Source organism: Trichosurus vulpecula, chromosome 8, assembly GCF_011100635.1.
Source record: "Trichosurus vulpecula isolate mTriVul1 chromosome 8, mTriVul1.pri, whole genome shotgun sequence".
NCBI classification, from domain to species: domain Eukaryota; kingdom Metazoa; phylum Chordata; class Mammalia; order Diprotodontia; family Phalangeridae; genus Trichosurus; species Trichosurus vulpecula.
Genome location: NC_050580.1, coordinates 60,345,219 through 60,369,991, shown reverse-complemented (window position 1 = coordinate 60,369,991; position 24,773 = coordinate 60,345,219). Strand labels below are relative to the sequence as shown.

The 24,773-nt window shown below is 43.6% G+C and overlaps 1 protein-coding gene across 2 annotated transcripts in view; it reads left to right on the top strand.

The window, feature by feature from the left end:
- DLG5 (discs large MAGUK scaffold protein 5) overlaps nt 1–24,773 on the top strand; it is a 148,665-nt gene that overhangs the window by 109,850 nt on the left and 14,042 nt on the right. For both annotated transcript variants that reach the window (XM_036735412.1, XM_036735411.1), the window contains 13 exons: nt 404–531; nt 1,109–1,284; nt 4,696–4,799; nt 5,400–5,492; nt 7,990–9,024; nt 10,641–10,773; nt 12,004–12,148; nt 13,530–13,651; nt 15,182–15,271; nt 15,717–15,885; nt 19,264–19,426; nt 20,524–20,657; nt 22,774–22,938. In XM_036735412.1, the coding sequence (XP_036591307.1) occupies nt 404–531; nt 1,109–1,284; nt 4,696–4,799; nt 5,400–5,492; nt 7,990–9,024; nt 10,641–10,773; nt 12,004–12,148; nt 13,530–13,651; nt 15,182–15,271; nt 15,717–15,885; nt 19,264–19,426; nt 20,524–20,657; nt 22,774–22,938 (2,657 nt within the window). The remainder of the gene's footprint in view (nt 1–403; nt 532–1,108; nt 1,285–4,695; nt 4,800–5,399; nt 5,493–7,989; nt 9,025–10,640; nt 10,774–12,003; nt 12,149–13,529; nt 13,652–15,181; nt 15,272–15,716; nt 15,886–19,263; nt 19,427–20,523; nt 20,658–22,773; nt 22,939–24,773) is intronic.

The following is a 24,773-nucleotide window of genomic DNA, read 5'->3' as shown; positions in this document are numbered from 1 at the left end:
GACCTATATGCTCAGATTTAGAGCTGGAAAAGTCCTGAGGTTGTGTAGTTCATTTTAATAGATGAGGCAATTGAGATCCAGGGCTGTTAAATGACTCTCAGGATCCCACAGATAAGCAGCAGAACTTACACTGGAATGAGTGGTGACTTCAAATCCAGGGTTCTCTCCACTATCTAGCACTTCCTTCCCTTCTCCCCAGTTAATAGCCTAGAAAGCTGTGACTAAAGCGACCTTGTTGAGTGGCAGGTACTGGGGATGACTGTGCAAAGTCAGGTAGGAACAGAGAGGAAGGAGGAGGAGTGCCCACTATGTGTGTGGGTTTGTGTTGGTGCAAACGTACGCTTTCCTAAACTGTTTTCTCTTGACTGTTCCATTTATCATGCTCTATTGCTGTTTCCCATAGGAGGATATGGATTTGAAGGCACTTGGATTTGATGTGGCAGAAGGTGTGAATGAACCCTATCTCCCTGGGGACTGTGGCATTTTTGTCACTAAAGTAGACAAGGGAAGCATTGCAGATGGTCGATTAAGGTAATAGTGGAATGTTTTTTTGGGCAAGTAAGGACAGTGAGGTGGGGGTGGGCTTGGGGTGGGGTGGGGGGGAGAGAAGGCCAGGATTAGAAACGCTAAAATCTTTGCCAAACTCAAGATTCCTATCTTCAATTTGAATCCATGCTGAGCCAAAGAAGGTGTACAAAAATAAATTGTAAAACCTTAGTGACTTCTAGAAGTCTGTTTCTTCCTCTTTCTGTCCTATTCTCCTTTCTCAGCAAAGCTGCAAAACTGTCATTTTTATCCTATGGAGATACATGGTCTCCATTACCTTCCTGTCAAATGGCCCTTGCCTTCCTCTCACTACTTCTCCTACCCAGTTTTCTGGCAGACACTAGGTGGGCTAAATGTCTGGCTGTTTCTTTTCCAGTAGAGAACAGGATGGCATTGTTCACATTAGAATGCTTGGGAGATATGTTCCTCTTTTATAGAGGTTAAAATCTGCCCAAATGGGGGAAGGGGATGATGGAACTCTTGCAGATCCCTCCAGTGGGGACAGAGGGAGATCTGCTTCACAGGCCTCAGTTGGTGATGATTCGATGTTGCCCCTTGCCAGAGTGAATGATTGGCTGCTCAGAATCAATGATGTGGACCTTACCAACAAGGACAAGAAGCAGGTGGTCAAGGCTGTTCTCAGTGGTGGAGGGGTCATTAACATGGTGGTCCGGAGAAGGAAGTCCCTGGGAGGGAAAGTGATCACACCACTCCACATTAACCTGGCTGGACACAAAGGTAACAGGATAGGGGCTTTAGGAGACACAGGGTACTGGGGCTGACACGTTATATTGGAGACATGAGAGGGCTCTTGACATACACTAAGACCCACTTGACTTATTGAGAGCATGGAACCATTGACTGTCACAACTAGAACACAGCATAGAGACTGTCTAGTCCAGGGGTTCTTAACCTGGGGTCTGTGACCTTGGTTGTTTTCTGTTTTTTAATTAAAATATTTTTAAAAGCTGTTTTCAATATAATTGGTCCTTTGTATAATTTTACGCATTTATTTTATGCATGTAAAAACATTATTTTGGAGTGCATTGACTTGCCCATACAAACAACTTCGACAAAAAATTAAGAAGCTCTGAATCAGTCCAATCTGTCTTTTTATCTGTAAGTGACTTGTTGAAGGTAGCACACTTAAGAGAGTTGTGTCACCTGGTGAGTTTCTAACATTCATTTATAGACCAGTAAACACAGTTGGCACATTATTTCTGCCTCATGCTTTCAATTAAGGAATAAGATTTTTAATTTTTTTTGGTGGGGAAGTAAGGGTTGCCCAGTAACCCTGCACTTTATTGCAGGTAGGCTCTGGGGATTTAGACATGTGTAAACTTAATCATCTGGCAGTTTAATTCAACAGGAAGGCAAACAGCAATCATTTACTGAATGCTTACTGTGTGCCATGCACTGTGCTAAGTGCTGGAGATGCAAATACAAACAAAAAAGACAGTCATCGCCATCAAGGAGCTTATGTCCTAACGGGGAAAGACAGTATATAAAGGAGTCAAAAAGTGGAATTAGGGGTATGTGGGAGGGTGAAGGTACTTGTATAGGGGCAGAAGCTCAGCTAAGAGGGGAATGAAGATTGGTATTCCCAGAGCCTTGCTCAGTGCCTGGCACACAGTAAACACTTAATCAATCCTTGTTAATTGTTTGAGAGGCAGAGTAGTTAGGGTAGAATTGAACTAAAAGGATAACTGTTCACTCACAAACACCAAATTGTAGTTGGAGAGCACTCGTTTGTAGCAGATCCATCAGCGTATGTATGTGACTTCCTTCGCCCAGCTGCCCATAGTGCCTTGAGTAGGAGCAGAGAAGCTAGCTGTATATGGTAGGGGTTACATAGGGTTAGGGATTAGCAGTGTGGAAGCAGTGGTGGTGGCAGCGGCGAGGGAGAGGCAAAGAAGTGAGATGTTTAAGGGTAGAAGAGACAACTGTGTTGAATTACCTACCATAAGCTTAAGGCTGTGGAGGGAGGAAAGTAAAACCACAACAGAAGTGATGAAATGAAGGAATGAGGGTTTGGGGCAGTGATCAAGGAACTGGAAATAAAGATGGAGAAAGTGAGCAGATACAGAAGGAATGAGGTTCTTGGATCAGGGTTGGGGGAGGGTAGGAGATTATGGTCAAAATTGGAGATTTTCCATTTCAGGATGCTGGTGGTAGAGCTGACCATCTCTGGGTGGCTAAAGTGGAATGACCAGGGTGATCCTAGAAGGGTCAACAAGAAACAAAAGATTTATAGCAGCAGGGAAAAAAGACTGTAATTCAGGTGCCGGTGTCCATTGAGGAAGGTGGGAGGTGAATATAATATAGGGGTAAGGGTCAGGAGAGAGTGACATTAACAGAATGGCACGGATGGTGATGGAATCGAGGTTTTTGAGTGATAGTGGAAAAACTAAAGGCAAAAGAGAACATTGATCCCAGAGTCACACAATCAGGAGGGATCTTTGAGGCCATCTCCTTCAACCTGGACCTGCCAGGGTGAATGCTGACTCCTTTTCCTGGCCCTTTGTATTATGAGGGAAGCTTAGGAACTGAGAGAAAGAGCCATCCTTATTGGAGAGGAAGGTGAAGGATATGGTGTCCTCAGGGCAATGTTAGTTTTCAGTTATTGCCAGGAGGTAGAAGGCACCCAGGAGGAAGAGACTGAAAAAGTTTGACAGTAAAATGTGGGGATTCAGAAAAGTCAGGAAGAAGCTAGATAAGAGACAGCGAAAGCTAAGAAAGTGAGTATGAACTCCTACAGATTCTAGAGGCCAGAGTTAAAAGAGGCAGATATTGGGGGAGGGTTTGCTGCAGGTAGGCAGAAGCTGATAGAATTAGTGTTCTATTGAAGAGTTTGGCTTCAGTCCTAAAGGTCAGTAAAAAGGACTCTGCAAAGAGTAGCTTGCACAAGTTCATATACTTTATTTATCCTGTGCCCTTGGGCCAGAGCAAGACTTAGAATCGCTTGTAAATGTACACTTAATTTCCCATTTTAGGGTAGCAGATTTAGAAGTGAATGGGGTAGGTGGATGGGATTTCCAGTATCTGAAACACTGATAAGTGATAGTTAACAGGGAAGAGGAGGAGGAAACCTTAGACTCATCATGTATAAAACAATTTGGGCCATTTGGCATAGGGGCAAACATTGCCCAGTAGCCCTCAAGGCTACTGAAAATTTCAGGTAACTGAAGTTTATGACTTCAGGCAGTGGCCTTTTAAAAATTATTTTAAGATTATAAAGTGAGTGTCATTGTATGACAATGGAGTGTTTGATAGTTGATATTTATGATTGTGGCCCTAAGTGATTGACTTATTCATAAAAAATTGAATTGAACCTTATTATGGTACTGAGCATAATGTCTTGCATACACAGATAGTTGTGGAATTGAAGTAAGTGTCTCTCTCTTCAGAGCATTGAGAAAAGGCTAAATTTACAGGAAGGGCTGGATTCTAGCCCTATTTTTGACAACATGCATGTGACTCAGGGCAAGTGGGTCTCTTAACTTTGCAGTGCCCCAAGTAATTTTCTAAGACCATAAGTTACAGGGACATGGCTGCTTGTGAGTTCTGTCATTTTATGAAAGAAGGGGAGTCAGTAATGTATTTTAGAAAGTTTTCTATCCAATGAGACACATGAGTGGATCGAGAGCTGGCCAGGTTTCATAGATTTCAGTGACCTTGGGCAAGTCATTCAAACCTCTCAATGCCCTAGACACACTTAAGACTCAGTCACAGTGAAAGTGGCCACCTTCATGAGTAGAGGTAGTTTTCTCACCCAGGAGTTCCCAGTACCAGTTGGACAACAGTCCCAGTCTCTGTCCTTGCCCTCACCCCTTCTAGCCATTATATTTTATAATCTTAAAATAATTTTTACAAGGCCACTGACTGAAGTCATAAACTTCAGTTATCTGAAATTTTCACTTAACTGGAACACCTCAGGCCTTGGTCACGTTGTTTTAACTTGACTAAATTGAGATTTGGTGACTGTGTACCTGAGTCATGCCTACTTTTTCTTTTGATATCCCTTTCCCCTTTAAAAAAAATAGAACAAAGACAAATCAGTGGAGGGGGGGTGGGATGTTAGGCAAGGATCGGGAATAGGCCATGGACTGGAGGACTATGTGCATTCTAGTTATATTCTGTGGATTCTAGAGAGTGGCATCAGCCTGGAGAATGGCGTGTTTGCTGCTGCTGTTGTTCCTGGAAGCCCCGCTGCTAAAGAAGGATCCCTTACAGTGGGAGACAGGATTATTGCTGTAAGTCAAATGGAGAAAACCCGAGGGGGTGTCTGCCAGAAATGGACAATGTAATTACCTCTGGGAAAGAAAAAACAACCCATTCACAGGAAACCCATGGAACTTGAATGTACTTACTGTTCTCCTCTAACCCCTCATATATAAAGAAATGAGGATTAAAACAGCTTATCTCTGTGAGAATAAGCTGCCAGGGACATGAAATTTAGAGCTGACTTGCCATGTGTGGATAGAATTCTTGGTTTCCTAATTATGGAGGGTCAGCTGTGTTACCTTTCCTAGTAGGGAATAGTATGGCTGTAACTGTAAGTGTAGAGTCCTGTGTACGTATATATAAGTCATCTACTTATATGTAAGTTCCCTATATAAATAAGTCTCATTGGTGGGGCTTTTTTTATCCTGTATCCCTTTGGAACTGTCCATGGTGCTGTACCAAGAGAGTGCTCTTGGGCTGCTTCCAGTCTAAAACACGATAGAGGATGCCTTCACACCAGCTGGTTTAACTGAATGACCTAGTAGCTCTGTGCTTGCTTCAGGGCAGTGTAGGGCATTTCAAAGGATTCTCTAGTGGCCAATTCTGTCTCATTTCTCCTTCTCCTCCAGATTAATGGCATTGCACTAGATAACAAGTCTCTGACTGAATGTGAATCCCTACTCCGGAACTGCCGGGATTCCCTGACCCTCTCACTAATGAAGGTAAAGAGCTGTAAATGCAGGCTTCTCTTCTGGGTGTATGGGCAGAGGCAAAAGGTTACTCTGGGAGGCCAAAACAGGGATTGAACTTCACTTTGCATGTGTCTACTGTCATTACTGCCTTTTAAAGCCTCTTTCATATTTCTTCTCTAATTTATTCATTCAACAAACATTTCTTTTTTTAAAATAACATTTAATTTTTTTTCCAATTACATATAGTGACAAATTTTAACATTCATTAAGAAAACCACCTCCCCTTTCCTAAGATGGTCAGCAATTTGATATGTTCAGTCATGTAAAACATTTCCATATTAGTCATTCAACAAACATTTCTTGAGTCCCCACACTGTGTTACCTTCCTAGTTTGGGACTTTGTTACTTCTCATTTGGAATTTTTAATCATTTCCTAGTCATCTTTCTAATGCACAGGTCTGATGACATCACCCCTCCTGCACAAAAACCCTTCAGCTGTTTCCTATTGCTTCTTATCTTGGCATTTCGGTACATTCCTAGTCTGCATTCAGCCTTTCTTTCCAGCTTTATACATTTTAGCCAACCTGCATTACTAATTTTCTTCTTTTTTGAGGGGGGAAGGCAGGGCAATTGGGGTTAAGTGACTTGCCCAAGGTCACACAGCTAGTAAGTGTGTCAAGTGTGTGAGGCTGGATTTGAACTCAGGTCCTCCTGACTCCAGGACCGGTGCTCTACTCACTGTGCCACCTAGCCGCCCCCATTACTAACTTTCTTTGCCATCTCCTGAGCCTCCATGCATTTGCACAGATTGTCCCCCATGCCTGGAATGCATGCTTCCTTTCCCTTCCCCTCCACCCCAGTCCACCTTAGGAGTCACCTCCTCTGTGAAGCCTTCCTTCATTGATCTCCCCAGGATAAAGTGTTCTTGATACCTTGTGTCAATCAATCTCTCTCTCTCTCTTTCTCTTTCTCTCTTCTTCTTCTTCTCTCTCTCTCTCTCTCTCTCTCTCTGTCTCTGTCTCTCCCTCTTCCTCTGTATGTCTGTCTCTCTCCCCCTCTGTGTCTGTCTGTCTCTATCTCTGTCTCTCTTTATCTCTCTCTCTTGGCTCCATCTCACTGTACCTGGTGTGTTTACCTATGTCTCTTGTATTCCTCTCCCTCCTCCCCACTAGTCTTTAAGCTATTTGGGAATAGAGACTGTGCTATTTTTTATCTTTGTTTTCTAGGTGCCTAGCCTGGGGCCTTGCATGTTGATGTTTAATGACTCTTTGTAAATTGAATTGAAGAGAAAATGTACCTCTCTCTCCTCTTTGCATAGGTGGGGGACTGTGGGTATGGATAATTGCATATACTGGCAGATTTGACTGATGTGTTGGTTAGGTTTTTTTAATCCTATATATTTTTTTCAAATGATCAATATTTTCTATCTCCAGTCCCCTTCTTCCCCCTCATCCCCTACTATGCCATTTCTTATAATAATGGAATTTGGGTCTAGGTCTATGATCCTATAATCCTAACAAAGAATAAAAGAAAAGAAAAAAAAAAGTAAATTAACAAGAATATTGAAAACAAGTCTGCCTCTTTATCTAGCATTTTATTCTCATGGCACTCTTTGAAGGAGCATAGCAAATCCAGGCTTGGTCATTATAATTTCACAGCCTTCAGGTTGGATGGTTCTTTTCTTGTTCTTTATGTTTGTGTTGTTGAAGTCAATTGCGTAGATTTGTTTTCCCAGTTCCTCTGCTGTCACTTCTGTACGTCTTCCCATGTTTCTCTGCAATCATCACATTTATTATTTCTTGTGGCATGGTAATATTCCACGATACTCATGCATCACAACTTGTTTAGGTATTCCCCCATCCATGAGTGTTTACTTTGTTTCTAGGTCTTTGCTGTCACAATATTCTTTTTGATTCTTTGTTACAAGGGATGCCTCTGTGTGTGTGTGTATTTGTATTGATTAAAGACCTAGGTGTGATGGTGGATACCTGTAGCTCTTGCTACTGGGGAATTGATTGACTGAGAGTTCTGGGTGTGATGAGACTAGAGCTCACCCAGTGTCCAAATTAATGCTGCTTGACAGTCTTCCTCAGGAGGGCTGGATTGGTGTGGGTTGGAGACAGAGCTGCCAAAGCTTCTGTGCTGATCAGCAGTGGAGTTGGGTCCATGAATGGCTACTGTACTTCCAGCTTGGTTAAGATAGGAAGACAGTCTCCAAAAATTAAAAAAAAAATTTGGAAAGGCTTTTTGGAGATGTTCACAAGCACAGGGAGGGGATTTTTTTTCTTTTGCCATCACATGGTTAATATTGTGTCAATAATAGTTATTAATTTGTATCTATGGGGTAAGAAAGTCTGAGTCCTGTGATAATATTGGTACAATGCTTCTTAAATCTCAGCGTACTGTATTAATATCAGATATCATTATTGCTGTGGTTTTCTTTGCCCAAGCAGTTGAGCTGAATGATGGTCCTTGCCGCCCTGTGATCTGAATGTTCTCTTTCCTCTCTGCCTTTGGGGCCTCTTAGGTGTTCCCTCAGAGCTCTTCGTGGAGTGGGCAGAATATTTTTGAGAATCTCAAGGATTCAGAAAAAGTGTTGAACTGTAGGCTCCATGGGTCCGAGGTCCAGGCTCAGAATAAACGGAACCTGACACAGCACAACAGCTCCACGCAGACAGACATTTTCCATTTGGAGAGCCTAGAGGACAAGAAGGATCCAAGTACCCCAGGGAGCAGTGGGGGCTCCTTCTGTGAGCACAAGCCCTTCCCCCGAGGGCCCTTGCAGGTTGTTGACTCTCATCGGAGCTGCCACAGTGCCTCCGAACACAGTCTCAGCTCCTTTAGCTCGGACCCCTATGGGGAGCGTGGGTATGGACTGGTGAATTTGGGCAGTCGGAGAATGCTGCCTCCCTTTGACACTGTCATTGGGGACTGTGTCCTGGTGGGATCCACGTTGGAAGAGGCAGGGTCAGGAATGAAACACAGTGGCGGGACCTGGCCCAAGGTTATGGTCAATGCCTCTTCAACAGAGACAGAGAAATTCTCTGTCTATAAGAAACCAAAGCAGAGGAAGTCAATCTTTGACCCGGACACCTTTAAGCGCCCCCAGACACCTCCCAAAGTAGATTACCTCTCCCCAGGCCCTGCACCTGCTCATTCTCCCCAGTCCTCCAAGGCAGAAGGACCCCCAACTCCTCCTACCCCTCCCAAGAGGAGTGACTCCATTAAGTTCAAACATAGACCACAGGATAGCTCTGGTTCAGAGACCACACTGGTCCCCAGCTCTCCTTCCACCAGCCCGCCAGCCATCCATCCCTCTGTACCAGCTCCTCTGGGGCTCAAACAAGACTCTCCACCTCACAAGGGCAAGGGTCGGATTCCTGGGCACTATTACCGGGAGGAGGAAGGGGACTGTGCCCTCCTGCCTGGGAGGAAGCCCTGTGAAGAAGATGGCAGTTTCCAGAGAGGGGATGATTCAGATCTGAAGCGACCCCGGCCCAAATCAGCACCGATTCTTCGGCATAAACTCATCCCAGTAACCATTCCCAACCAGTCACTTCAGGTAAAGACTGGCCATGAGTGGGTAGGAAGGTGGGTGGTGGCAGATAAAGAGATCTAGTACTCAGTAGGGCTGAACTGGGATTTCAGGTTCTGGGTTGTTATTACTTGTTTGACTTGGCCACCAGAGAAGGGTGGGCACCAATGAATAAACATGTTGAATGATGTGGGATCCAGTAGTGGGATTTAGGCTTCTAATTGGAGGAACGGGACAGAAGAGGGACATCATCTTCAGGTACAGCCATCAATCAATCCACCTGATGGTTGAGATCGTCCCTGACTGCAAAATCCATGTGCTGCCAGTTCCCTTGAAAACAGAAGGGCACTCAGTGTGGTGTTGGCATGTTAAGGAGTAACTCTGGCAAAATGGTCCTTTGCCCCAGTGTCCCTTCTAGGAGAGCTGAGAAGTGGTTAGGGTGAGTGTTTGGTTGGTGCTAAGAAAAGTGTTGTTAAGGCACGATGACTGAATCTCTCAAGAAAGTTATGACTATTTAATTGACAAGAGTTCTGAAGGCCCAGAAACATTTACTGAGCATTGTAATTTCTGTAGTCATCGAATGACTAAGTTGTATTTATGTATAAAAGGAAATATGAGAGGAAATACCAAGATTAATGACAGAATCCCTGCCTCTAGATCCTAAAATCTAAAGAAGAGGTAGATGGTGAACATCATAATCATATTCAGGGTGTCTCCAAAAGTCTTAGTGCCGTTTGGCAGCTATGAAAGCTCTTTGGGACACCCTGTGTATTAGTGGAAGGAAGTGATTAATTGTGTATGGCAGATAATTAAGGAATGTGGCTAGGCCTTTCGATGGGCCACATAGAAAGAGACATAATTCCTGTTCTCAAGCAGTTTATAGTTTATAGTCTTGTTGGGGAGTTAAAATGTCCATATGTGAAAGAGGTAATGATATGCTAGTGTATATACTAGAGTATCAAGAGGAATAGAGACAAGAAGTGCCCTGGTTTAGAGAATGGACAAGTAAGGAAAAAAAACCAAACTACTTTTTGAGGCAGAGTCATCTTTTTAACGAGATGAAAAATTCAGAACAAACTCATACTGTATTCTCATTTACACTTAGCATAGTGCCTGGCACATATGTAGGTGCCTAATAGTTCTTGACTAACTGACTGACTGAGTTGCATATGTTTGCATCATTGCTTGTTCCTTTCCCCTTCTTTCTTCGTAAAGTCAGTGCCACCTCTTCCAGGTTGGGAAGTTGGGGTGGGGGTCAGGAGGGGTCTGATAGCCCTGTGTTACCAAGTACTTTTCCATAGCCCTTCAATCCCAGAGGGGATCACTCAAGCAAGAGTAAGGTCGAACTGTGTTAGTATATTTCTTTCCTCAGGTGTTCCCTGGCTTAGGACCTTATTTTCTGAGATCTTTCTCCAGTCCTGAAAACCACCCACACCCAGGTCTTTGACACCAGAGGGGTAACACTTGGGTGGCCCATTCAGATAGGAAACAGTTATAATCATGACCTAGATCAGAGCCCCAGTATAGAAAGCATTCTGCCTTTGCGGGGGGAGGGGGGTGGGGGTGGGGAAGGACTACATTTGCAAACCTCCTCTCCATCATTCCCTGGCTCCAATGGAATATCTCTTATCCTTGATTTCTAGGCACAGAAATACACTCCAGCCACTGATGAACACTTCACTCCAGAGCTCCAGGAGTGGATCCCCTACTCTCCAAAGCGGTCGTCCAGGCACAGCGATGGCTTTGTCCCTATTTACTCTGGTGGAGTATCTGCAGGTGAGTGCTTGCGGGAGCCTGGAGTTTGGTAGGAAAGGATACCATGTTCCAGGCACAGACAAGAAGAGGAAGTTAGCCTTTTTCAGTCAGCAGCCTCCTTGAGAATTTTCAGGCAGATGGCTGAAAGGTAGCACTCCCTTGTCCTTCATATTTACGTCATCCTTTTGTGATTTTGTCTTTCTTTTTACAGGATATCCACATCAACAAATTAGGCACACAATATGCAGAAGCGAAAGAGCATCAGGGCTTAGTGTTGGATAAATTCAGAGATCCCAGCACTTGGGGCAAGAGCTCACCATTTGAAAAAACTGTGGCAAAAGTAGTCTGACAGAAACTGGGTATTGATCAAAATTTCACAATTTTGGGAAAACAGTCACCTTAGTGTGCTGTTGGTGAAGCTTTTTAGTCTGGCCATTATGGAAAGCAATGTGGAATTATGCTCAGAAGGCTGCTAAGTAGTACATATCCTTTGACCCAGCTATACCACTTCTAAGCCTATGCCCCAAATAAATTGAAGAAAGTAGAAAAGGAATTTTGTAGGAACATGGTTATACTAGTTCTTTTTGTGGTATCTCAGAATTGGAAACTAAAGGGGTATTCTCCTTTTGGGGAATGACTAAACAGATTATCTGAATATAGTGGAATATCATTGTGCTATAAGAAATGATGAAACAGATAGTTTCAGAGGAAAACTGGGAAGACCCTTAGGAACTGATCCAAGCGAAATGAGCAGGACGAGGAGAACAATTTCTACAGTGGTAACAATGATATAGAGGAAAACCACTTTGCAATTCTAAAAGAAGGAAGATGAAATATTGCACTCTCACCCTGTCTGAGCTGGGATGAATTTTGAATGGAGTCTGAGGCAGGAGAACACAAGGCATTGTCCGACTTTACCTCCCGAGAGCCCAAAGTCTTCTCTTGGAGCGCTCCTCTCTGTAGAGTTAGCCATAAGTTGGTAAATTAAAGATGGAGACATGTAGGAGAGGCTCACTTCTAGGGCCAGTTAAGACTGGGCTTGCCCCTGTAGTTAGAAATTATGTTAATACTCATAATAATTAAATAATGTCTATAAAGAACTTTTTAAACTTTAAAATGTCACACAAACGTCAGCTATTGCTGCTCCTGTTTTTGCCATTCCTACTCTCACCATTACCTAGAGAGTCCAGGTGAGTGTAAATGAAGAGGGAGGCTGAGAGGTGATAGTTTTTCTTCTGGCCCTTTTTTCAGGTACCGTTCCAAGGAATTTAGCCCCATGCCCTGCAGTGACTGCCATCATGAGGAACCCTATCTACACGGCATGGAGCCATCGAGTTCACCCCAATAGCTGCCAGTCTGCTGCCAGTCAGATGCACCATCAACACTTGCATCCCGGGTATGCACTTAGGAGGTCATGACAGATGGAGACTTAAGGACCAGAGAAGTTGAGATTTGTTCCCACACTGAGAACAGCACTTGGCACATAGTGCACATAGTAGGCACTTAATAAATGTTTATTGGCTATTGACTAGTGGTCCATGGGCCGAGATGTGAGTGCAAGCCCTTTGCCTCCCAGTTGTCTGCCTCTCCTTGTAGCCACAGATGTATGCTATTGCCTCCGTCTATAAAGAGGTCCTCAGCAGAAAGAGTTGTTTTGCTTTGCTACCATTTCCAGGGGTAGTAGACAGAAAGCTGGCCTTGGAGCTGGACAGGAAGCATGCTAGCTTCAGATCCTGCCTCTTGACCGTTCTGGCTCTGTGAACTCAAGTGACTTGGGCACTCTGAGCTCAGTTTCACCGTGTCTAAAATGGGATAATAATAATGCTTAGAATTCCTACCTTTCAAGGTTATTATGAGGCTCAGAGACAGTGTTTATATATAAACTGCTTCGCATACCTGAAGGCACTATGTAATGTCATCTCCTGCCATTATGTTTTATTATTATCTGGTCTAGCAGAATGGACTGGGCAGACTAAAAAGAATAGGGAGAAGAATCTACCATTAGGGGTGGTTTTAATAAACTCTTCTTCCAGGAGAGCTGTGTATTTGAAAGGTCAAGGAGCAAAGCCTACCTACAAGAGAGATTGGGTCATTCTGGGGAAAATCTTCATTGATTGGGTCATGTACAGCTCTTCACTAGATTACCTCAAAGTCAGTATTACGTTCCATAGTAACAACATTAGATTTGTATAGACCTTGATCTTTATCCAAGCATTCTCACCTCTGCCGGCACTCTGATCCATAGAACCCTGTAAGATCAGTGGGGCAATATCATCATTCTTGTTTGTCTAGTAAGGAAATTCTGGCTCAGGGAAGGATCTTTGCAGTTGGGAATATCACTTATAAGTTATTGACAAAAAAAGCATATTAATTCTAAATCTAGTTTTCCTGTACCCTGAACCACACGTCAAGAACTCTTTTGCTCTCTTAGGCAGGACTCTTAGGGGCCAGTGACCATTAATACTTCTTCTGTAGTTGGAGGAGTGGGTCGGTAGTGCAGTGGATAGAATGCTGGGCTTAGAGTCAAGAAGGACTCCTCTTCCTGAGTTCAAATACAGCCTCAGACACTTACTAGCTGTGTGACCCTGGGCAAGTCACTTAACCCTGTTTGCCTCAGATTCCTCATCTGGAAAATGAGCTGGAGAAGGAAATGGCAAACTGCTCCATTATTTCTGCCAAGAAATCCCCAGATGGGGTCATGAAGAGTCAAACATGAACAGCAGCAACAAGCCTTGACTGCCATCCTCAAGAACCTAACTGCTTTGCTTCTCACGCAGCGCACAACACCAGGGCCGCCTGAGCCTGGACCTAAGTCACAAGCACTCCAGCGACTACTCAGAGACCTCAAGGACAAGAACCTCTCATGGGTCCAACTCATTACCATCTAGTGCTCGACTCGGTAACCATATCTCCAAAGTTTTTAATTTTTGTCCTTTAAGGCTTTAGCAAGTAGACTTCTGTGACCCTTTCTAGGAAACCTTGTAAATAAATGCACCAAATTTGGTATCTTATGCAGATTTTTGCCTTTTCTGTGGGGTTTTTGTTTGTATCTTTGTGGATCAAAACAAAGTGACCTTGGTGGTGTACAGCTGCCTCTCCTGAGATGAGGAGACAAGGGGCATTTTCCAGGACCATGTGCCAATGTAGCAACAGAATTTACTTATATGCATTCAGATCTGTTTCATTTTATGATTGATTGTCTGCACCCAAGAAGCCAATCTGAGGATCGGTGTAGTATTTGCAGGAGTCATGTCTCAGGGGCCTCTCCCCCAAGGTTTTTAGGTATTTCTGAGGCCTTTATGCCCCTGTGGAAATTTGCTTAAGATGGAGGCTGACAAGGGGCATGTCTGCTTCGGAGTAAAGCATTTGCTGAGTTAAGTTTGCATAGTGACAGTTCGCTTGTTTGGGGCATAGCCTGCCCTAGAGTTCATGGAGAAGGACTTAACTGAGTTTTAAGCCTGAGAATGTGGAGCCCTGAAGTTGATCCTTTCCACATGACTAGTTGTAGATGAGTTGCATATGAAGAATTTGAGAACTTTTAGGTAAACAACTAGAGAAATATTGCTACTGTAACTTTTTTTGATTATAAGACAACTATAATTTACCTGATCATAGATGCAAGGTGAGAATTTGGCTATTAACCGTAAGCTAAGGCGGGGTCATTCATAGAGAGGATCCAGCCGCTGAACTAAGAAAAGTTAGAGATGAGGTCAGGTGAAAGAACAAATTTCAGGATTGGTCAGAGAGAGATGACAGCTCTATGCATTGTCACTTGTTGCTGGGCAGGTTGGCTAGCCAATGAAAAGCTAGAGTGTGTGTAAGACTGTTTCTTTAGGTATTAGGGAAAATCTCCCCACCCACCTACCCTTGCCTAAGTATGTGCAGGTGAGAGTAAATAAGTCAGCTGCAGCCCAGGGAGACAGCACGGGAAGAGTTGGGGATTTGTTCTTTGTAGCAAATGACGGGGGTGGGTATCAGTGTCTTGACTAAGATTTGAATTATATGGCCTTCAGGGAGAAAAGAGAGAACTAGCTATCCTGGTAATTTGGAAAAATCTTGATTTGACTTGAATGTTCTTATCCTTAGAACATTTGATGCTAGGATAATTTATAGAACAGTGGGTTACACATCTGTTTTTCTTGATGTCCATCTTAGGCTATTTTTTTAAAAAAAAATTGGATGATTTTGAGGTAATTGACAGGATCAGACTTAATTAAATGTAGTTTTTCTGTAAGCTACAGATATGGTGTCCTGGACTATTTCTCTTTGAATACTGACTTTCAGAGCAAGAGTGTGTGTTTCCTCGTGGAATTTAAATTTCTTGTCTTTGTGATCCCCTAGTGTCAGGCACCCTATATGACAGATAGTAGGTATCCATGAAACGCTTGTTGAGTTGAATTGTAAAACCTCTTTGCGATTTAAAAAACAGGATCTTCGAGTAACTTGCAGTTTCGGACAGAACGCATCAAAATCCCGTTAACACCAAGATATCCTCGATCTGTCATGGGCTCTGACAGGGGTAAGATGGGGGCCTCCTTTCTTCTCTCTTCCTATTGCTTCATGTTATTCCCTGTTTTTCCTGGGTTTCCTGATTTTAAAAAAAAAAACAACCTTTTTTTAACTGATATTGGATGACTGTTTATTGTCACTTGGGTTGGGCTGGGGAGGAGATACACAAAAGGGGAGACATAGCTCTTCTTCTCATAGAGCTTACTGTCTAGTTGTGGGGGCTAATAACTCCCTCTGAGGATAACGCTTGAAATAATTAATGATAATAGGCTAAAGATAAAACTGCCTTATGTGGTACACATTATATGGCAGCCAGGAACCCATTGGAAAAAAAGACACCACTGAAGCCAGCGTAGCCTTTTGGAGGCTGCGAGTCTTGACCTGTGGGGTTAGCCCTTAGCTGCAAATTCCGCTGGGTATAAGAGAAATGTCCCATCTTCCTCTCACTTGTGCAGGTTCATTGTCACACTCTGAATGTAGCAGCCCGAGCCTGATCACTCCTCCCCAGTCACCCCTGAACCTAGAGACCTCATCTTTTGCCAGTAGCCAGTCCCAAAGCTCACTCTCCACACTGCCCAGGATTGCTATCAGCCCAGCATCGATAGGGGAGCGAAGGAAGGACAGGTAAGTGTGGGCATTGCTGTTTCTTTGGGAATCAAGTGGAAGAACATGATGTAATTGTCATGAAAGACTGGGAACAATCTTGTCTTCTGTTATCTAGCTCAAGGCTGGTCTGCTGTTAGAACAATCAGCAAATATTAATTAAGCGCTTGTTACAGATGTAAGTACCATTTTTACATGTTGTGGAAGGTGGGGTAGAAGACAGGTTTAGGGTACATTCTTAAGGGAGCTTGATGTATGTAGAAATCAACAGACTGCGTATTTAAAGTAATTTTGGAGCTAAAAGAGCCAGAGTCATCAAGTCCAGCTGCCTCATATTATAGATGAGGACACTGAAGCCCAAAAAAGTAAAATTACTTGTCCAAGGTCACACAGGTAGGAAGCAGCAAAGCTGGGATTTGAACCCAGGTCCTGAGGCTCCAAGTTCAGTATTCTTCACTGTGACCTGTGGAATATGAGAGAGAGAGAGGGAGAAGGAACGTGCTCAGTCCAGAGATAAGTACGGTCCTTACTGAGATAATGTCTTTGTCTCCTCTGAGCTCTCTGCTATTAGCTGAATCTTCTCTGTGTCACCGATTTCCGTGCTCAAACCCAGCACAATTCTTTGGAATATTAGAAAGCAGAGTCTATAGGGACTTTGAAATCACTCAGTTTAGCTCCTGCCATAGCACAAGCCCTCAGGATGGGACTGTGATTTGAAGCTAGAAGTCTCTCTTGGAGTATAATCCATTCCCTTCTTTGCTGACCTTTAGGGTCTTTCCATTAGACAACTAGAAAGTGTCCTTTGTTGGTGGAGACTGTGTCCTATCTCTTGGCCAATGACACTGATGTTGAGCTTTGACCTGCTCTGATTCTCAACTGGGCTAGCCTGGTGGTTTTTCCCTCTCCCCCCCAGTCCCACCCCATTTAATATTAATGTCACCATATTTATGTTGAGCTCAGAGCTCCTGATCCTAGGGGATCTACTGGCCTCAGCCCCTCCACTAGCGGGGTTGTTGGCTGCAGTTGACAAATCACTCTTAGAAAACTCAGGTTAAGCCTATTTTAATGCTAATCCAGATGTTTTGGTCTGTACCCACCACCCCAATCAGTTCTTGTGCCTTCTCCATTTTCTGTTGTTTACCCAAATGGAAACTCACAAGGATTTTGGGTCTGGAGTAGAATCCTAGAAATGATTATATTAGATTGTCAGCTCCTTGAGGGCAGGGACTATTATTTGCCTCCTTTCATATCTCCAGCAGTTGACCACAAAGAAGGCCCTTAATAAATGTTTATTGTGTATTGAGTGATTCAAAAGGCATGGTATAATTGAAAGAGCTCTGGACCGACTGGGAATCTAGACACCTAAATTTTGTCAGTAAATAACTGGCAATGACCTTGGGCAAATTATTTACCCTTTCTGAGCTTCAGTTTTCCAGGCTATAAAATAAGGAGTAGGTAGGTGATGGGGGATTAGATCAGGTTCCTTCCAGCTCTAAATTTCTAAGATTCTATGATTATGAGTTAAAATATGTGATACTAATTTAAAGTACTGTAGAAATTCACAGGGCAGCCAGGTGGTGCAATGGGTATAGCGTCCAGCCTGGAGTCAGGAAGACTCATTGTAGTGAGTTCAAAAATGGCCTCAGACACTTACTAGCTGTGTGACCCTGGGCAAGTCACTTAAACTCATTTGCCTCAGTTTCCTCATATGTAAAATGAGCTGGAGAAGGAAATGGCTAACCACTCCAGTGTCTTTGCCAAGAAAACCCCAAATGGAGTCATGAAGAGTCCTCAGACAGGACTGAAGAACAACCACAAAGATAGTCAGATGAGGGAGAGATTAGTATTGTTTGGAATAGTTGGGAAAAGTTTCTTGGAGGAGCTGGTTTTTAAAGCTTAAGTATTATCTAGATAAGTAAAGATGGGAAGGAGAAAATTCCAGACAGAATCTTAACTTTAAGATCAATCAAAAAATCAATCAATCAAAAAGCATTAAGTAATAAGCATATTAAGTGTCTTCTATCTGCCTGGGCACTAGACTAGGAACTGGGGGACACATTTCAAAGAATGGAACAAATCCCTACATGTAGGGACCATACAGTCCAATGGAGAAGAGCTCTAACCCCAGGGACTTGACGGTGTATGATACACTTAGCCTTGGGAGGGAGAAAGGAAGAGAGTGATTTGCCGCCCAACTGAGTCAATCAAAGGATTGTTTAGTCAATAAGCATGGCACGAAGAGCTGTACTGTGGGTCTACATATGTAAAATCTGGATGCCATGTTTTCTGACCTCAGGTGCTGCCTCTTCAGGTGAAATGTTGCTTGGTGGTTAGAATAAAAATGGGAGACAGCATAAAGTAAATGTCACGATGTGGAAAAATAGCGTATTTTGGTTCTCTCCTCTTCCTGCTTCTCTTCTCCCTCTTGTTACATTTCTTAGTGTCCGTTGTTCTGCGTCTGAGTTTTTCTTCTCCTTCTCTCCTGAATCTTCTGCCCCTTCCAGATATCTGTACCGTAATAGATCTTTTCTGAGACTTCCTGTGGCTCCCAGGCCTAGGTTCTCCTCCCTAAGGAGTTTGAGGTTGGCCTGACTGACATAAGGTTCTCCTTCTCCAGCAGTATTGTGCACTTCTCCTTGTGCCTGTTTGACACGTTTGGATAATTTCCCCCGGGAGCATTTGCATGGTAATTGTGATGCTCCCATGCAAAACCGCTCTGGTATTTTTGTTTAAATTATTTTTAATGGCTTGGGTTTGCAATGGCTTAATTCCTATGATTGATTTGAATCACTTTGCATAGTTGGCAAATATAAAAATGAATTCCCCTGTATTGCCTCCCCTGGACTGACCTCATACTGAAAGTTATCCTGTTTTTCTAGAGTCTTATATTCCTTCCCCCTTCCAAGCTCCCCAAACATTTATAAACTATATGGGTCAGGAACGCTTCGAAATTATGGTTTGTAAATTACATATTATATAAGGCAACTACTTACATATATAATATGGATTGTTATTTTCTTTCCTTCTCCCATTCGAGTTTACAGTTTGTGTTGACCATACTTTTTGTTGTGTTCTCAGCTAATCCACATCTTTAAGAATGTGTACCTTGGTTTTGATGGGATGGTGCCATTTTTTTTTTCTTGCATGAGGTTTCAGGAATGTGTACAATATGTTATGAAAGGGATGGTCATCGCATTTCCATTTACTGTGGTTGTCACTCATTTCCTAAATATTTATTTGATATTCCTTGAAAGGGGATGCCATGATGTCTGGTCTTTTCCTTGTAGCCCATTGCATGTTTCTTTTGTGTCTGTCTTTGATCCGTGATTAAGCAACGTTCTGTCCAAAGTGTGCCTTTGGGGCCAGAGCCTACTTAGGATTGTTTCTTTCTTTGAAAAGGCCTTACATGGAGGAGCCCCGCCATGTCAAAGTGCAAAAGGGTTCAGAGCCGCTGGGAATTTCCATAGTGAGTGGTGAAAATGGTGGAATCTTTGTTTCGAAAGTAACTGGAGGAAGCATTGCTCATCAAGCTGGCCTAGAGTATGGAGATCAGTTACTAGAGGTAAGAATTGACCTCCCCTGAGAGGGAATCTTCTCATTTTACAAACTTTTCTTCTAATGGCCTGGAAATGGAAGCACCCTTTGCCATGGTGATGAGATCAAAGCCCTTGTATCTCTGGAGCCTCCATAGGAGCCAAGTATGGCCCTCCATGGATGAGGTTCTTCCGTCTGGTTTATGTTCACAAGATATGAGCTAGAAACAAGCTCATAGGCCATCTACTCCAACTCCTTATTTTACAGCTGAGAAAACTGAGGCCCAGGTGAACTGATTTTCCCAAGGTCATATAGGTAATGAGCACCAGAGGCAAGATTTGAACCTAGGTCCTTTGACTCCAGAGCTTTTTCCAGTGCACCTCACTGCCTCTTTGTTGTTCCTGGTCATGTGACTTCTCCTTCTCTCCTGAATCTTCTCCCCCTTCCAGATATTTGTACCATAATAGATCTTTTCTGAGACTTCCTGTGGCTCCCAGGCCTAGATTCTTCTCCCTAAGGAGTTTGAGGTTGGCCTGACTGACATAAGGTTCTCCTTCTCCAGCGGTATTGTGCACTTCTCCTTGTGCCTACTCTAGTCCATTACTGGGCTTGGCAGGATGTGCTGATCCTTAGCTTTTAAAATCCCAAGGTTTCCTTTGTGCTACGCTGAGGCATTAGGTGTCCAGGATAGGTCCTTTTGAAGACACAGAGATGCTTAGACTGAAGAGAAGACCCAAGGGGCCCATGAGAGCTATCATTAAGTGTTTGAAGGAATGTTGTGTAGAGGGCGGCTTAATTTTGTTCTAGAATCTAGAGCAATGGAGAAGAAGATTCAAAGCGTCAAATTTAGACCTGGGGTCCGTAGGAAATTTCTGGCACTTAGAGCCATCTAGGAGTGGGTTGTTCTCCCTTGAGAGGTGGTAGCTTCCTCCTCCATGGAAGTCGAACAAAGGATCGATGAGCATTTGTCTCATATTCCTTTTATGTAGGTGCTGGACTATAGGGAGCTACCGCTCAGTGTCTGTGGTCCTAGAATAGCTTTGATATCTTTTGAAATTAGAAAACGCAGTATTGACCTCCCAGATCCTAGTATTCCCCCAATAATCCATTTGTTTTCTCTTTCAGTTTAATGGCATTAACTTGAGAAATGCGACAGAGCAACAGGCGCGGCTCATCATAGGTCAGCAGTGTGACACCATCACTATCCTGGCCCAGTATAACCCACACATGTATCAGCTTGGCAACCACTCCCGGTCCAGGTAAGGGCAGCTCTCGCATAGCGATGGACCACCATTCAGATGGCGATGAGACTGAGGCCAGGGAAGTGTCAGTGGGAAAATATGATTAAAGAAGAGGAGGCGGCGTAGTTTAGTGGATAGAAAGGAGGGGAAAGAACAAGCATGAGTACATGTGTTAGGCGCTGTGCAGAGTACTTTTTGTTCATCACAACAACTCTGGGAGGTCGGAGCTTTCATTACCTTCATTTTACGGTTGAGAGAACTGAGGCAAAAATTACGCAGGTGGTAAGTGTCTGAGGCCAGATTTGAGCTCAGGTCTTCCTGACTCCAAGCTCAGTGTTCTCTTCCCTGGACCACGCTGGACCAGTAGTCAGGAAGCTATAGGGTCAGAATCCTGCCTTAGAGGCTTACTAACTGTTGGATCCTGAGTAGCTTGGTTAACCTCTTTTCGACTCAGTTTCATTATCTGTAAAATGAGAAAGTTGGACCCTATGACCTCTTAGGTCCTTTCCAGCTCCAAATCTTTGATCTTATGATTTAGTGTGACTTGGTCATCGAATGGATCCAATATGCCTCTTGTCAATTGACTTAAGTGACTCTACCCGCTGGCTAATGCCCAGTGCTTGGGAGGAGAGGAAGAAAAACAACCATAGGTTTAAAGATTTAGAGCTGAGAGGAACCTCAGAGGTCATCCTGTCCAACCTCCTCACTTTACAGATGAGGAAACTGAGGCTTAGGTTATATGAATTGCTTATGGTCACAAAGGTAACAAGTATCAGAGGTTGGAATTGAAGCCGAGTCTTCCCAATTCCATCTACTACACCATACCTGGGATTCTCCTCCATTTTGGATTTGAGAGCCCAGGGTTGGGTTATCCCTGCCTCAAAGGCCCCGTTCTGGGGGCACAGTTACTGGGGAATGTGGCCATGAGTCCTGCATGAATTCTCAGGCTATATGAAGTGGCCTCATGTTGATTAGTCATTGAACAGGTGTTTATTGAATATGTTTTCTTTATGATACTCTCTGCCTAGGATAGGTCCGACATGGCGACAAGAGAAGGTGGTATTTGATACCCTTGAGAGTAAGGGTAGAAGTTAAGAGAGGATCAAAGAGGGAAGGGTGTAAACCAGAGCTCTGTTCAGTCTTTTGAGCTATATATATTCTTTGTATAGGATTTTGCTTTAGGGCAGATAAAGATTGTTGTCTTAATTCCCAGTCATAGATTAAATTTCTTTCTCCCCTTAAAAGAAAAAATTAAAACTCAGTATTGGAAGAGATCTCAGGTCATCTTGTTCAGTTTTCCCTTTGTAACCTTTACAGACAACAAACACACAGTCATTTGACCCTCCGTTTGAGGCCCTAAAGTGATGAGAAGCTCACTACCTCCCAAGGTAGTCCATTCCACTTTGGGACAGCTCTGATTATTAGTAAGAATTTCTGTATGTCCCCAAACCTTACTCTCTGACACTTCTACCCATGGCTCCTAGTTCTTCCCTCTAAGACCAAGCCAAACATGTCTAATCCCTCTTCTTTGTAACAGTCTCTGAAATGCATGAAGACAGCTATCATGTTTCTTCCTAAGTTTTTTCTTCTCCAGGCTAAACACACCCAGCTTCTTCCACCAGTCTTTCCATGACACATTTTCTAGGTCCTTCACCATGCTCCAGCTTGTCTTTCTTAAAATGTCATACCTAGAAGCAATAGCAGTGCTCTAGATGTGGCCTGACTCGGACAGAAGTCTGTGTCATTGTTATGTCCCTTCTTCTGAAAACTCTCCTTCTATTTATGCCAGGGCTGTCCAAAATGTAGCCCAGGGGCCGCAGTGCAATTTATACCACCCACCTACAAGCATAGAAATTTACGTAAATGCTTTAGTAAGTGAAGCCAGGCAACCTCAGAGCTCTCACTAAAGTGTCAAATCAAAATATATTGTCTATTGTTTCAATAAAAACTTAAGGTTGGACAGCCCTGATTTATGCAAGAACCTTGACAATGTTAGTTTTGGAGACTGCCATATCACACTGTTGATTCATGGCCAATGATAGAGATTTGAGCTGTGGTGCTTGGGGTCTGGGGTAGTGATGGTGGTGGTGAAGAATGGATTCTGCCCCAACACTTTTTTTTTCCCTCTCTGTAGCTCTCGACTGGACCCTGTGAGCACTCATTCCAACCCACAGGGCAGTGGATCTGCCACTCCAGACAGCCATTCCATCATTGACACAGTGAGTGAGCAGGATGAGGGGACCATAACGCCAACATCCAAGCAGACCACACCTACCACCAGCCCTCGGAATTCCATCAGGTCAGCCATTGGTACCTCCGTATCCACAGACCCCTCTCTTTGCCTTGAGCGGGACTCTGGATAATCAGACTATTTCTGGGCAAGGCACTTGTTCGTGCTGATGCAGAAGTTAAAGTGGATTTGAGCAAGGAGGCAGCCATGTACCCCAAACAATTAGCATCATACTGTAGGCTAAGAGTTAGGTGAAATGAACCTGGCCATCAGGTGTGAGTTACAAACCTTGCCATCATTTAGCTCACCATTATAGTCTCTCATTCAGAGATTCAGAGCACAGTCAGTTATCACTTATCTGTGGCTTTTTTGAGTATTGGCCTTTGGACCGCATCCTTGGCTTGCCCTCAAATGACCTTCCCAAGGCAGAAGGGAACGTTGAGCTCGTTCAAGTGTGGGTTGTACTGAGCCAGAATAGCTAAGGTGTGACCACGCTGCCTCCCAATGGACGGCCCTGGCTATTACGCCATAACATGTCTATTCTATTAAACTGGGAAAACACACCTGATATTCTCACTACCAAAATTTGGTGGACAGGATCATGATATGGCTGGGGAAAGGCTAGGTGAGAGCAAAGATGAGGTGGACTCTGGGAGGCTTATCTTCAGCTCATTTTTGATTAAGACTTAGACTCCAAGCATGTTCATCCTACAGGGAGCCGTTAGGGATCATTTAGCTGTCTCTGAAAGGTTTTCAAGGTCACACAGCTAGTTTGTTGCAAAAAGAGGAAGAACTAGGCTAGAACTCAGGTGTCTTACTTCTCCCAAACTCGTTTAAAAAAATTAAAAACTTTTATTTCAATTTTAAAATTAAATGCTTTGTCGATTAAATTAAATGCTTTATTTTAGAAAGCTTTCACTTCCAACTCACTCCCCTGCTCCCTTCTGAACCCTCCCTCACAGCACAGAGGTGCAACTAAGCCAATCAAACAACACTGTGGCCATGTCTGACAATACCTGCATCATTCTGCTCCTGTGGTCTCCAGCTTTTTACTTCACCTGCAGCTTACTGGCAACATGATTAGATAATGCATTGGGTTCCCATCTCTCCACTTCACCTGCAGCTCACTGGCAGCATGATTAGATAATGCATTGGGTCCCCATCTCTCCACTTCACCTGCAGCTCACTGGCAGCATGATTAGATAATGCATTGGGTTCCCATCTCTCCACTTCACTTGCAGCTCACTGGCAGCATGATTAGATAATGCATTGGGTCCCCATCTCTCCACTTCACCTCCGGCTCACTGGCAGCATGATTAGATAATGCGTTGGGTCCCCATCTCTCCACTTCACCTCCGGCTCACTGGCAGCATGATTAGATAATGCATTGGGTCCCCATCTCTCCACTTCACCTGCAGCTCACTGGCAGCATGATTAGATAATGCATTGGGTCCCCATCTCTCCACTTCACCTGCAGCTCACTGGCAGCATGACTAGATAATGCATTGAGCAGGGGTCTAATGTCTTCTGAAGTTGTCTTCCATTATGTTAGTGTGTTCCTCATGTAAAGGGTCTCCTGGCCTTGCTCACTCCCTTCACTCTACATATGTCCATAACAGTCATCCCAAGCTTCTCTGTATTGGTTTTTTATGGTGCTGTAATATTCCACTATATTAATAGAGCAGAATTTGTTCAGCGGTTTCCCATCAATGGATATCTACTTTCTTTCCATTTCTTTGCTTCCACAAAAGAGGGGTGTGGCAAATATTTTCTAAGTGGGGATTCTCTCCTTTCCCTGTTACATCAGACCTGTGAGCTGGGTTCCTTTGACATGGCTGCTAAGAAGTGAGACTATTTTTAATAACTGCTTAAGTAGAGTATTAGAATTAAGTAGAATAGTAGAA